This window comes from Oxyura jamaicensis, chromosome 10 (genome assembly GCF_011077185.1).
Source record: "Oxyura jamaicensis isolate SHBP4307 breed ruddy duck chromosome 10, BPBGC_Ojam_1.0, whole genome shotgun sequence".
Lineage (NCBI taxonomy): Eukaryota > Metazoa > Chordata > Aves > Anseriformes > Anatidae > Oxyura > Oxyura jamaicensis.
The window spans coordinates 3283351-3297823 of NC_048902.1; the positions used below are offsets into that span (position 1 = coordinate 3283351).

A 14473-nucleotide genomic window follows, 5' to 3' on the forward strand; every position below is an offset into this window, starting at 1 on the left:
CTAAGAGATACAATATAAACAACTTTTAATTAATGTTGACAAAGTTGAAAAACGTATTCCAATTTATTAGGTCACCACCTTTTTAAGGTGAAGTCCTACTATATCTTAGGCTCTTAGTTTTTTTGTGTATATTTCTCAAGAAAGGAGAGAACAGGTGATGCATGCAGAAGTCATATTCTTAATAATCAAATTCCTTAAACACATTAGCATTAAGAGTTGCTTATTCCAGTTCAGGAAAATAAACAGGATTCATGGAATAGTATTTTGTTTTTAAATAGTTTCATACATACACTGCAACATACTGGTCAGATGAGCATAACATTTTGTAACAGCAGAAGTGATTATGCTAATTAGAGTAATTTAAAGGTCTTGAAAAGAGATCCACTGATCTAAACTGGATGTGCTTACTACAGATTCCAAAGTAAAACAGTTAAGATCAGAAGTATGCCTATAAATTGGAGAAAGGTGGAATTCTAAAACAAACAAGATGTCAGTGTCTGGCTGGCTACACTTAAATAATGTTAAACAGCAGTAAAAATACCGGGCATGGATACTGCCACTAATTCTAAAATAAGAAATAAGTTACACAGAAATATGGCAACCCAGTATCAGAACAAAATCAGGAGTGTATAATGTGTTTTCCTTTTTAGATACACTGACAAACCACTCCTTTATTTAGAAAAGCTGCAGTCAGAAAACCTATTTTATGCAGACTTAGAGCAAGATACAAGCAATAGGATTTAACTGGTTTGTTTATAAAAATACTATGTACAGCTTAGTGATTTCTAACATTCATTTTTATGGTAACTACTCTTACTGTCTGAAGACCAACCGTTTGCTAGGTTTCTCAGCAATAAATACATCTTTCCCACCTCCAATTCTTCGGCCTGTTCTGTGCCTTCTTCTTCAGATCCATTGCTTTTAGGTAAGTAAGTCATTTTTAATCTAAGGTGGCCTTTAACTCTTGACTTATGGCTGCAGGAGGGAAAAAAACAACTATTCTTACTGTGCACGTGTGAAGTTGTTACCTAGGAATAAAATAGCTAAAGAAAACACAGCTGGAGGATTATTCTGAAGTTTCTCAGCACAAAGTTTACTTTTTATAGTTTTTCTGAATAAAGTTCTGTAATGGTACCGAATTTTCAAGGCTTCAAAATACACCCAATCTAAAATCAAAAAATGCAGAATACTTCAGAATTACTATTTCTGCTAACAACGTGGCTGACAAAGATCTACAGATTCCCGTATCTTCTGATCTTATTTCCGAATTGGAAAACAGTATCTGAAAAATGTTGACAAGCATTTTATATATTTTTTTTTCTAACAAAGATTGCTATGAATTCCTCAGATTTAAGGTTAAGAATATATATATTTTAAAAAAATATGAAATGTGCAACACTTAACATTGAAACATATCATTTAAAAATGCCTTGTTTTCAAATCACAGGACTTCTTAAATATGAGAAGCTTTTCAATTTAAGCTTTGTTATTTAATTAAGGTCACATGAAACTGTATGTGAAACAGGCAAAGAGAGACATTTTTTAAAGGAAAGCAGGAAATAATTTCAAGCTGAAAGAGGATCTAAACAAATGCTTTTTAGTTGAATCGCAACTATCTTGCTCCATTGATTTTTAAATTTCATTAATGAAAGCACGAAAACCTAGACAATATTTATGTACATACAAGAACTTATACAACAGCATCGTTTACATGTGAAAGTAAGAATTTCGAGGTGGTATTTACTAACCTTCTTGGATGAAGAACAAAATCCCTAAATGTATATGGTCTCTCCATACTTGGGTTTTCTGTCTGGAATAAGAGAATTTTTTTCAAGAAAAATCTGTATCAAACACTTGCTTAGGAAAATGATCAGAAGATTTTAATGACTTCCTTAAAGGCTGTGTAAGCTTTTAAATTTAAATTATTGGTTCAGTTAAAGCTCTGGCAATCATCAGCTTTAGTCTTTGGAATAAAGATAATTCCCCAGTTCAAGGAAAAATTACCTTCCAATGTTTCTAGCCACTGAAGCATTTAGAATTTTTTAGTTTCTAAAGCACAAGAAAAAAGAACTGTTTAGCCTGAAATCAGTAAATACTTTCTCAGCTTCCATATTTAAAAGATCCACCATTAATTTTTTTCCTACCTCAGTATTTTCAAGTACGTTCATACAAAACAGATATGAAAAGCTTCAGGATTTGGAAGAAAAAAAAAATCACGGAAGAATCCACTCTGAGAACATCTCTGCTCTAATTCATTAAAGTGAAGTTGCTCAACAGAAAGAAGCACATTGGTAAATAGACAATTTTCAAAATTTATGTCCCAGGTCAAAGTAGAGAAATATACATGAATGACCATTAGCAAAAAAGATATTTATTTTTCTGGTTAACATAAATATTTATAATCCAGCTGCTGTTCTAAAATTCTTACAAAAACATTTGATTTTGTTTTACAATACTGTGTATTGAGGAACATTTGGAAATCTCTTTTCTTGAATCAAAACGGATTTTTCTATTTCAGCTGTTTGTGAATTCTGGGGTATAACTCTAGGCTCTTGTTAATACATTTTAACCATCTCAAAAAGTACTGCATAATAAGAGGAAAAAACTGCACTTGCTATATTTATAGGACTTAACGAAAAATGTTAGATGAAGGAATTCTTGAAGGCTGAACTAATTTCATAATGGTATTTTCAAAGAATGTCTAATGTGTGTCAATATTTGATTGGAAAGATATTCCAGAACCTAAGGTTAGCCATTATTAAATTAGAGGTTTTAGAATTTTATTTGGAAAAGGCCCGTGTCTTTGTCATGAAAGATGTTATGAAATGGAAATTTAACCTTATTAAATTTTACTGAATAACTATTACATTGAACCTCAGAAGAATGCCACCTTGTATTACAGACTTTTTCAGTGTAAACTCTTTTTAATACTAAGATAAATGCTTATCTGAAATTAAAATGGAACTAAGCTGTCCTTTCTTCCCCCTGCTGAAGAGAACACACTAAAATACTGTGGAACTACATCAGATGAGAAAAAAGAAAAAACACTGTCGTCTTAATCTAAGTTTTGTAATTACTTCTGTGACTTGTCAAAAAGGAGAGTTGCCTTGGATTCAATACTAGATTAGTCTTGGATTAATAGAGTTTGGTTTTGGAAAGATTAAATTAATACCTCTTCACTGTCTTACCACAGAAATGAGTTATCCTTTTAACACGTCCCTGACTACCAGCTCGTTTTAGTTATGAACAGTTGCATTTGCATAGTATCAAGGAAAATAAAACGGGAATCAAAACCAGATGCCATGAAGTTTATAACAGACTGGTTTTATCTGATAATTGCATTTATCTGATAATTGCATTTATCCAAGATATATTTGGTTATTATGTAAATGAAAGACTGTTTCAAGTAAAATAAAATCACCCTATGCTTGGGCCAATAAAGTACATTAGATTTAGATAGCAAATCCAATTAATTAAGAACCAGGAAGATGGAAGCAAAGAGTAGACAGGGAGAAGTTGATTTTTAAGGAAGATAAGAAAACAAACATGAAAATATTTAAGTGAGACTCTGTAAATTAGGTTTTGCTTTAAAAGAAAGTGATAATGCACTGATATCCCCAAAATTCTGGGATACTGTTGTCCAGCTTCTTAGTGGGAAGGGACAGTCTTATGCAGAGGGGCATTACCATCAGTATCTCCAAACTACCTGTCCTGAGGGAAAGGAGTTCGTGTGATCTCCCACCCCAGTTACACCAGGTAGCAGGACAGATCTTTTACCACTCCTAACATGGCTCTTACCAGAATGAAAGCAGAAAATTGCTCTTGGAAAGTTTTTTTTTTTTTTTCTTCTGCCTCAGTTGTTATCCTGTCTTTACAACAGCTGTTGATAAAACTGCTAGTACTCTCTAATGTTTTGAAACCTCAAAAGAAAATGAAAAGTCTTACTTATTTCAGAGTTCTTGGTGATGTTCCTTGCAAGTGAACAATGTGCTTTGCAAAAGGAATGCAAAAAGAAAACTAAAAAAACTGTAACAAGCTCTATTTCCCACTTACCCTCTTGTGTATTTGTTTATGGGAATAATGAATATTAGAAGTAATTTTGCTTAGCGTTCTAAGCAACAAAAATACTTTAAACAAAATATTTTAAGAAATGTCGTACTAATTACAATCTCTTATGGCTTTGAGACAGTTTAAAACCTTTTATTGTTATTCTTGAAAAAATCTAAAAGCATTTTTAACTCATTTTTTTAAGGATTTTAACATAAATCCTTATCTAAATACAAGGTAAACTCCATCTTTTTGATAAGTATCAGCTGTAAACACAGCCAGAACAGGAGAATTCAAACACTTACATCATGAGTAAGGTTTACTTTCTTAGTTAACTAAAACAGTTGTTTACAAAATCACTTTTTCACAATCTTAAAACAAAAATAAATAAATAAATACAAACCGGTAACTGATAAAGAGGAATATCCACTTGCCCAAGAAAATCATCTCGAGTCTAAGGAAAATAAAACACAAAGAAAAAGCACAAAAACCTTAAAGTTTTGAAGTATTTAAGGATACTTTTTCAAACCCCTGATAATACAGCAATGTTTTTTTAAAGAATTTCAAGGCACTCTTGAAACATAGACAAGAACACTTGTTCTGTGTAGAACAAACTCTGATTGAACCAACACTCAGAGTCTTGGACAGTTTTGTCTTTCTCAAAATAAATGAAGTTTGACAAAGCTGGTGGTGGGGATTTGGATTTTGTCTGTTTGTTTAGATCACACGGACTAGTGCTAATGAAACAGAAGAGCTGTTCAGAGTTAGGACTGAGATCCTCAGCATCTCTAACGGAAACATTGTTTTAAAGGGCAAAATGTAAAGGCACTTCCACTAGCTATTTCAAGTAAAATAATTGTCTTGATATGTACTTAAACAACTGAGCATTTCTCACAGAACAATACAATTATTTTCAGACCTTCTTCCTGAATTTGTTGCTGTACCGTAAGCTTTTATTCAAACTCATCACCCAAGGATTTAGATGGTCTTCTTCCATAACTTTCCATTCCCAGTTTCTGCATCTCATTGAAATCTATTTCCTTCGCCTCAGGACAAAGCTGTACGTTTCACCTTTTTGCAAGCATGACTGTATTTTTAGGATTCAAGACACTAAAACTCCTGTCCTATTCTACCCAATCTTTTTGTCCCACCGCATTCTCCATTAGAACATCTGCCTTTAAAGGATACAGGTGTTTCTTCAAGCAGTTATTTCTCCCTTAATAATTCTAGTACCTCTTTTCTTTAGGTCTGTTGTCCCAGGTTTACCCATTTCATCTTTAAATTGTACATGCATGTGTACAAACAGTGCCTCATACCTGTATGAGTTTATTGACAATGCTAACTTAAAGCTTTAATTTTTATACCTCCCAAAAAGCACGATATACAATTGGACTGCAGAGCTTATCATACATATCATGTGTGCCAGAAACCTACAGATACGCACTGTAAATTTAACTTAAGGTTATATATGTCTCATATTCAAACCAGGGAGGGAGACAACCAAACACAAAGCAAAAGTAAATAGCTTTTCAGTTCACAAACTCATTGGGTATAGAAAGCTACAACAGGTTTTCATACCAGAAGAGTCTGAAACTTCCCTGACCTAGTAAAGGAAAATTTTCTGTGTTGTTACAGACCACAAGCTTCTGGAAAAATATAGCTATCATTTCTGCCTATGAGGTTCTTTTTAAAATGGCACAGCACATACCTTAGACACGTTAAAAGACTTAGTATTTGTAAAGTTCTTGGCAATCCTCAAGTGGAACAAGCCGCTCAAATAAATTACTGGAATGTGGGACAAAAGTCTGCTGCATTTTAGAAAACCGCAGAACATTGTGTTTGTTACCAGCATTATTTTAGTACAGGCTCCTGTTATTCACTTTATTATGCTGCTGTCTCTCCTGCTATTTTTAGTAGAGCTAGCCTCGATAACCAACCTTTAACAGTACTTTCTCCTCCAGCCAGCGAGTAAAATCCTCCAGCGGAGATTTTTGTTGACCTCCAAACTACTAATGCATAGATCAGATAGCAGGAATGCTCTGAAGCAGAGTGCCTCGCTATGACGAGCTGACTAACTGCCTTCAAAGAAGTGCCAAAGAAGCTTTGAAACAGACATCACACACATTAACAATTAAATGTCAATGGAGTTGAAACTGTTCAGATCTGTTTCGTGAGAGCAGGCACCCCAGTTTCTTTAGGGAAGACAAGTGGGCCAGTTGTTCTTGTCAACTTTTAATTTCTTGTCAGCCAGAGAACTCAAACTTTCCGCCTGCCAAACCATAAGTGCATAAACCTCTATTAATGATATATTACATTAACAAAGAGGCCTTTCATTTTACGGATTCAGTGGTTTAGTCTATAGAAAGTTATTAAAAACACGCAAGGACAGACAGCTGCTATACACAATACATTTGAAGAACTCTAATGCAATGCCAAAGTGAGTGCTCAAAGAGTAAAAGCACTGAAAAAGTAATCCAGACACACCTGAAGTCCAAAACTAATTCCCGTCTATTTTGTAAATATATATATCCACCTAACAAGCCTTAGCATTTAAGATGCTGGATTTTTTTCCTGTTTCCTATCATAAATTGGATACAAACAGATTTTAAACTGCTACCAGACGTGATTATCTGAGTGTCCCAGTGTCATCATACTGAGTCACACATTAAAGAGCAATGCTTAGAACATTACCAAAATTTATCAGGCTTGAGCAGTTATCTGAATTTAATGCCTTTCTTAATTGTTGGATTCACCACAGTGCCATGTGAAACAGCTTTTGTATAAGATCATGGTGTTGAAATAACATTTTCTCTACCAACTTTTGTGATTAAGTTTTTCTTGGTATTAGTGCATGAAGCATGTTCCCACTCTTTTCCTGAACAAACAGACAACTAGTTGTACATGAAGTTGGTCTTCACACACAAATCTGCAGCTGTATGGGAAAAGGAGAAAATACACAGCTTTTATTATACAGAATATAAAGTATCAATTCAAACTGAAAAAACAAACAGTGATCCAGACTATCACTGCTTAAGAAAACAAGAGCTCAATAGATCCCTTATAAAACCAACATTCTTCTTGCTTAAAGACTCAAACATCGATGTTAGTTACAAGCTTGATGAGAATGAAAAAAAAAACACTGAAAATAAAAGCAAACTTTCCCAAGCTACACTAGCAACTTCAAGTATTTTTCTTTTCATGCTGCCTGCCCTGACTGTATTATTTAGCTATCTCGATCTCTAAATCAAGAGAATTGAGCTTTTTTTCTTGCACAACAAACAACACATTTCAGATGAGCAAAACTGAATGATCATGTTAAGATCTCACCAAGTTCATGGATTCTAAAAGCAATGTTTTGTCTGTCTTGCAAAGCCGTGACTACCTTACTGCACAGAATTCATTGAAGTCCCAATCTCCTGTACCTGTATTTTCACGGGGCAGAGGTAGATGGTGAGGAGAGATCTTTCTCCATGAAATGCAGGCATTTCTTTTTAATTGGCCTTTATGATCAAATACAAGTGGACAGTTACTGAGGTATAAGAACCCATTGGCATTTTCGAAGAAGAGAAAATAGCTAGTGTTAGATAGATAGTTATTACACGACGTATGTTTCTGCAGGACCTTCAGCCCCGCTGGCTGCTTCCAGAGAAAGGTGTCAGCATAACATGCCTCAGCAGTTTTACCATCTGTTTAACAGACAGCATTTAGAAATGACATGAGTTATTTTCACTAATTCTCCCTCGCCTTTAAAGATATTTTCAGAGAATTCCTGCCCTACAAAGACCAGAGAAAAAATATCATGTTTCTCCATTTACAGCTTATACTTTTTATACAGCACAAGTACTCTATAGGTAGATTCCTTGAAAGTTCATATTTAGCCCACAGTTATTTTAACACACCATGCATATTACTCCATTCAGGGTTTGCTACTTGAAGAACCTGGGCTTACACAGTCATTAACAAAGTAATTCAAGATAGGTTTGGGTGCTTTTTTGGCATATGAGAACTCATTTTCACATGGGTCACAGAAAGATAATTTGACATCTAATATAACCGAAGCATACTTAAGCACAACAAAAACAGCAAGTCAAAAGCTAGTAAAGGGTATGTTTTACTCATCAGGAATTTGAGTTCCCTTGGTTTTATGGAACGATGTGCCAAATAAGCTACTATATAGAAAAGCAGGAATATTACAGTTCATAACTGTCAAGAGCCAATCCAAATGTGGCCTTCTGTGTTCAAGCAGCTAACACTTTTTTTTAATAAACATTTAAAAAAAATCAGAAAACAGTACCAAATATTTGATTAGTTACTACTTTGACAAGCTGCTTCTCATATCAGGTCAACTTTATCATAGTATAAAAAACATAAAATTTTTGCATCTATTTGTGGGAGATTCTGTGCCAAGACTTATGACTTCAATTAAAGGTTGAGAAAAACACTTGTAGTAACAATTACAGGTGCACTTTTACCTACACTAATTAACAACATAAAGGTTAAAACACTTAAAAACTGTAAAAACCTATCAAACATTTAAATGTAATTTAAACATGTAATTTTCTTCCTGGTTTGATCTGTTTCCTCATTTCAAATGTCACAGATGGTAACCACACTGGCTAATAAATACACTCATCCAGTGAACTCAATACACACAGTCAACTTTTTGTTATTCAGAGCAAGAAACATAATAAAACAAAATTAAACTGGGGGGGGCACCTCTCCCAAGCCTAAACCTACTGCTGCCAACCCTAAACATAGTCCTCAGATGACCTGGCTACAGCAGCATTTACTGGTTTGTCTTAAGCTGTGCTATGCTCAAATTAATAAATCCCTCCAGGCCTCAACTGTCCTGCACAAACTGACCTTGGATGCCTCAACCTCTATGACACAAGGCAAAAAGGACACAAACACGGCACCTGGAATTATTTCTACAACAAGAGCAGTATAACAATTTATTTCAGATAAGCCCAACAGTTCTTATGAAAGTTACTTGACACTTCCCACATTAGATAGTTTTTAGAGGCCTATAATTTGCAGATGTTAACCACTTTGGATATATTCTTTGTATTTAAGTATTTGTTGTTATTATTCCCAGTAAGTTCAATTTGGAACAACGACAAACACAACAAATAGCTAAGGTAGAACCCCCCCCCCCCCCAAAAAACAGTAAGCACTGTTCTAAGTTCTAGAAACCTCGTTGGAAAGCCGTGCTTTCATGTTACTGAATGCAGCCTTCTCCCTTATGCCATGAAAATCTGACTGCCAGAGAAGCCATGCAGGTCTAGGAGAACTCAGTTCTGTTTCCTCCCACATTCCTCTGCCTGAGTCCCATTTTAATATGCCTTATCCTCAATGACTCCAGTTAAAGCTTGAATATAATTTCAGCCAGGAACTTGCTGATGTCCTCCTTAAATTCTGTTTGCTTATGCTCCAGTCAATACACCCCAAAGCAGCCCTAGGTCTTCAATGATAGTTGCATCCATCTGCAGACTTGCAGTTTACCTTGAACTGCCACAATGCAACGAGAGTGAGTGACCTCTTAAAACATGGACGATTACAGATCCATGAAACAGCAGTGAAATGAGCTACCACCATTTTGCTGGCTGCATTCCCAAAGCAGTGCGTTCTGTTCGTCACAAGGAGCAAGGAAGAAAGTTCATCTGAAACAGAGACACTTAACAGAAATGCAGGGCAGTCCCCTTCAGACAAGGGTAAAGGCAAGTTGTAAGCTACTGACTCGCTTGAAAATGCCAGTCAGTTTCACTTGCTTCCTCAATCTGTGAAATTCATCCACTTACAGAACACAAGGAAAAAAAATGTGTTGGAACACAGAAGAAAACTCTCAGCCCAGGCTGATGCGAGAACTTTAAAGAGCATTTCTACCATTTGATCCTAGGCGGCTGCAAGGGCTGGGCAGGCACCAAAGAACCTAGGAGTCTGATTAATGTTACGTAGCCTTGTATCCTCTCCCTAGCAATGGCCAAGAACAGATGCTAAAGGAAATAAGAGCAGCATGTAAGAGTAGTACTTCCCCCAATATATCCTCCAGATTCAAGTAGTTCATCAGGGACTTTTTCTATATCAAGAATACAATATACTTTGATGGACCTTCCTTCATTTGAAATCCATTTCTTTTTCGATACCCACAACTTCTTGCAAAAGCAACTCAGCAGAGAATATATTTACGATACGAGAGTAAATTCCCTGTTAACGTTCACCTCCCCTGAACTATAACTTTACTAAACACCCTTTACATCATTTCTCCGTTCCCTCCTCCAAGCTGAAAAGCTGTTGGTCTACTTAGTCTCCTCACATAAAACTTACACCAGTCTTGTGACCTTTATTTTTCTAGTAGTTAGACATGTGTTCTGAAAGAGGATGACCTGAAATTTGTAAATCATACGTGGATTTGTACAACTCCAGAAAGGTGGTTTTAATTTTGTTCCTTTATTCCTTTCCTAATAAAACTGAACATTCTATTTGCCTTTAAACTGTCAAGACGACTTGAGCTGACATTTTCACCACGACATAAACTATTTGACTATATTTGACTATTCACCACGACATAAAATATTTCCTGACCAGTATGGGAGACCATTACTATGCCTGCATCATTAGCGATTTTCCCTGTGTGCAATACTTGGCATTTATCAACACTGATTTTCAAATCATCCACTCTACTGTCTAGTTGCTCACTACCAGTTTTTTTTTTTCCAATTTCAGAGATGACAATTTAATTCTCACTTCTGTTTCTTATCTTTTAATTAGCTGTTACCAATGAGGAAGCGTTTTCTACACTTACACCTTGAAACTATTTTTCAGAACTTCTACTAAGGGTTCTTGTTAAATATTTTGAGAATATAAGTGTCCTGTATTAATCAGATCACTCGTGTTCCTATGTTGCTGGTTCGTTTGACTTGTGAGACGTGGCTTCCTTTTACGAAAGCCGAGCTCATTCTCCCTTCCCTGTAAACAAAAAAAAACCTGTCACACCTGATAAGCCTATTCTCTGTTCTTCCAGACTGGCATGTTGCAGTAGCTTGTAATTCCCTTCATTTCCCTTTCAGTCACTTAAAAACACTGGCCACCTCCCTTAGTAAGACAACTTAATAGATTAAAAAAATATTATTGTTACTATTTTAATAATTTTCTAGTTCACCTTCTTGACAATTCTTGGAAGAATACCTGCAGGTACAGTTTGCTCTGTTGTCTTATGCCATAATGCTTACAGGGACTGATTTCTACATCACGTTTTCCAATAAATATTGGGTTTAAAAAAAAGGTGTTGGGGTTTCAATTTCTCACAAAAAGTGGAAGTGATGTACCACTAAACAACGACGTCAAAACATAGCATTGATCACAGCCTCGTATCTGAAAGCCTCAAAGTTATTTGGCTAGTCAGGATTGAAGGGAAAAATGTCTTTATCTTCCCTTGGGAGCAAAGTTTTACTTTATAACACATTCTTTATTTTCAGTAAGCCTTAGAGACAGTAACTATAGCTTATGGCTATATTAAAGAAGCCACACCATGAATTTTTCCCCACTCTCGTGGTAGATCAAAAAGAACATGAATCAACCTGAAGACTGGGTAATTAAAAATTTATATAGCTGTTCCAGGAGCTCTGCTCCACATGGTTTGGTGGTTTTAGTCTTCCCTTTGGTTGGCATATGAGAAACCTACCCCGACTCAGTTCAATTGCAGACTATAAACAGAATGAGGTTAATTATAATTTGTGCAGAGCACAAACAAAAAAAAAGCCTTTTTAATATGTGCATGTAATTTTCACTGCTGACTAAAAAGCTCTAGAGCTTTAATGTACAGAGTTATTAAAGTATTCTGCTAGAGCCAAGACAGTGTTGTTCTCAGGATGGCAATATCCTGAACGTTACACGTGGTTCATCACTGCCAAATGGGACTTGGAATTCTCCTTGACTGAACTGATATCCCACAACACAGAACGGGCAACAGGAGGCCCTGTAGCACGAGCCTTCAAGACGTGCACTACTGAACAAGATGAACATTATTAGGTGAGGAGGTAATCAGAGCATAACAGTATAAAGAGATACCAATTTGTGCAGAAAAGACAACTCCAGACTAGTCAGGGAGCTGGCTGATGTAGTTGCCAAGCCACTCTCCATTGTATTTGGAAAGTCCTGGCTGCCAGACGAAGTTCCCTGTGACTAGGAAAAGGGAAACATCATGGTCATTTTTAAAAAGGTACAAGGTAAAACCAAGGGAACTACCAACCTTTCAGCCTCACCTCTGTGCCTAGGCAGATCACGAAACAGAGCCTCCTGGCAGCTATGGTACAGCGTGTGGAAGACAGGGAGGTGATTCAAGACAGCCAGCATGGCTTTCACCAAGGGCATATTGTGCCTGAAGGATCTAATGGCCCTCTGTGCTGGAGCAACTGATGTCAGCTACCTGTACTTCTGTAAGGCCTTGGTTTGACACAGTCCCACACAGTCCCTTGTCTCTAAATTGGTGAGAAAGGGATTTGATGGATGACTACTTGGTGGATAAAGCATTGGCTGATGCTATTCAAACAGCATCTCCTGTTACAAAAGCAAAATGGGAAGTTCCAGAACTTGATGAAAATAGCTGAAGAATTACAACTTATTTTTTTCACGCAAAGCTGACAATATAAAATCTTTTTATCTTTTAAATCACCTCTAAATTTTTTTCTTCAGTGTGAGTTTCATTCAATGAAGACAAAACTTCAGCAAAACTACTCGGAAGCACAGAGATAACAATTCTGTTAATTTTGTAAGAAATTATGTTAAAGACATACCGTTACTAAAACAATTGCAAGTACATTTCTGATATACACATCTTCTCACCAGCAGTGATACTGATTTGGAAGGAAGTGCTGATATCAACAGGGATGTCACTGTAATAGCATATTTGTGGAAGAGATTAGTATAGTGTTTTTTTTTTTTTTTCTTGTTTCAAAAAGTTTGTTCACGGTCAACAAGAAGTGGAACTGTAGCCACTGCCCTTCCTCTGTACCTCCTAATGTCTGCATATGCAACATGCAGCCTGTTCCCTTACTCAGCCCTACCCTCCCAGTTCACACCAGTGACATCGAAGTGCTTTAGCTATAGATTTACATCCACCCCAAGAGACATATGCACTGAAAAAAAACATTAAAAACATATATACAAAGTCAGGGGCAACTGTCAATGATGTAATCGTGCACTTGTATACCTCTTCCTCCTGCTTTGCATAAACGAAATTCCACTCCCTGCTGCAGAACCTATTCCCCATATTTCCAGTAAAGATCAGCAGTGCCATGCAGGCCATCACCATTCCCCACATTTTTTAACTTAATTAAAAATAATCCAAGGCCAGCTGTCACAGAAATTATGTTTTGATTTTTTGATTTTTTTTCCCTCTCTCTTTTTTTAAAGTGAGCCTTTAACAAGCTGTTGATTATAGAAAGCAGGAAACCTGATACGAGGTGGCTGAAGGCTAGTAGCTAGGCACATAAGAAAAGAATGCGTAGACCTTTCGCTGCTTCAGACTCTGCAGTCTCTGACCAAAGCACTGATTTGATTTCATGACTGCTCTGTACAGATAGCTGACATTACTAAATGCTACTCCAGTATCAACTTGTTAAATTTGAACTCAGACTCAGCATATCAATATACTAGGCCAGACTAACTGGAGTCAAGAGAAATATTTTGGGAGTTGTTTATTTTTAAATGAGTCACAACACACCATGATAATTAATTGGACTATATAATTAAACGATTGCCATAGAACCTATTATATTTGTCAAAGGCTGCAACAGCAAACACAAAAATATTTATCTAGTTTATTCTAGTGAATTACTAAACTGCCATAAAGTCACTATGGCTTTTGATTCATTTGGTGGGAGAGCCTTTGAATTTTTATTACAGGATATTGTACAAAAACTGATTTTACATAAAGACTGATAGGGCCACTTCAACAGCAATATGCTTCTGTGCCTTTCAGAGGAATCCGAAACAAACACACTACTATAAAACCTTTAGTGTCCAGTTTGCTGGCATCAGAAATCTTTTTAATTGGATGTAGTCACGGTACAAATCAGATATTTGGCACAAACCAAGTATCTGCAAATGCATGAAAGGTACAATGTAACCACAACAATTTGGGATTCAGACAGCCTTTTTTTAAACAAACAAATAAAAAAGACTAATCACTCTCATTTTCTACCTGGAAGATAAAAAAATTTTAAGAAATTGGTAAGGTTAAAATATGCTGCCACAGTAGCACAGTAAAGATGCCGTCCTAGCACAGGAGAATGCTCTGAAGTGCTTTAAAAAGTTAAATTTAGCCTAGATTTCATGACAATACACTGTGAACACCATTCCTGGGAACTGACACAAACCTGTCAGTGCAGTGAGCTATGAGGTTCTCTGGAAATGTTTACTAACAAAC

General features: G+C 36.0%; 1 protein-coding gene across 2 annotated transcripts in view; it reads right to left on the reverse strand.

The window, feature by feature from the left end:
- NEDD4 (NEDD4 E3 ubiquitin protein ligase) overlaps positions 1–14473 on the reverse strand; it is a 48890-nt gene that overhangs the window by 19406 nt on the left and 15011 nt on the right. For both annotated transcript variants that reach the window (XM_035335755.1, XM_035335754.1), the window contains 3 exons: positions 4451–4501; positions 1749–1810; positions 873–975 (listed from right to left, as the gene is read on the reverse strand). In XM_035335755.1, coding sequence (XP_035191646.1) covers positions 873–975; positions 1749–1810; positions 4451–4501 — 216 coding nt within the window. The remainder of the gene's footprint in view (positions 1–872; positions 976–1748; positions 1811–4450; positions 4502–14473) is intronic.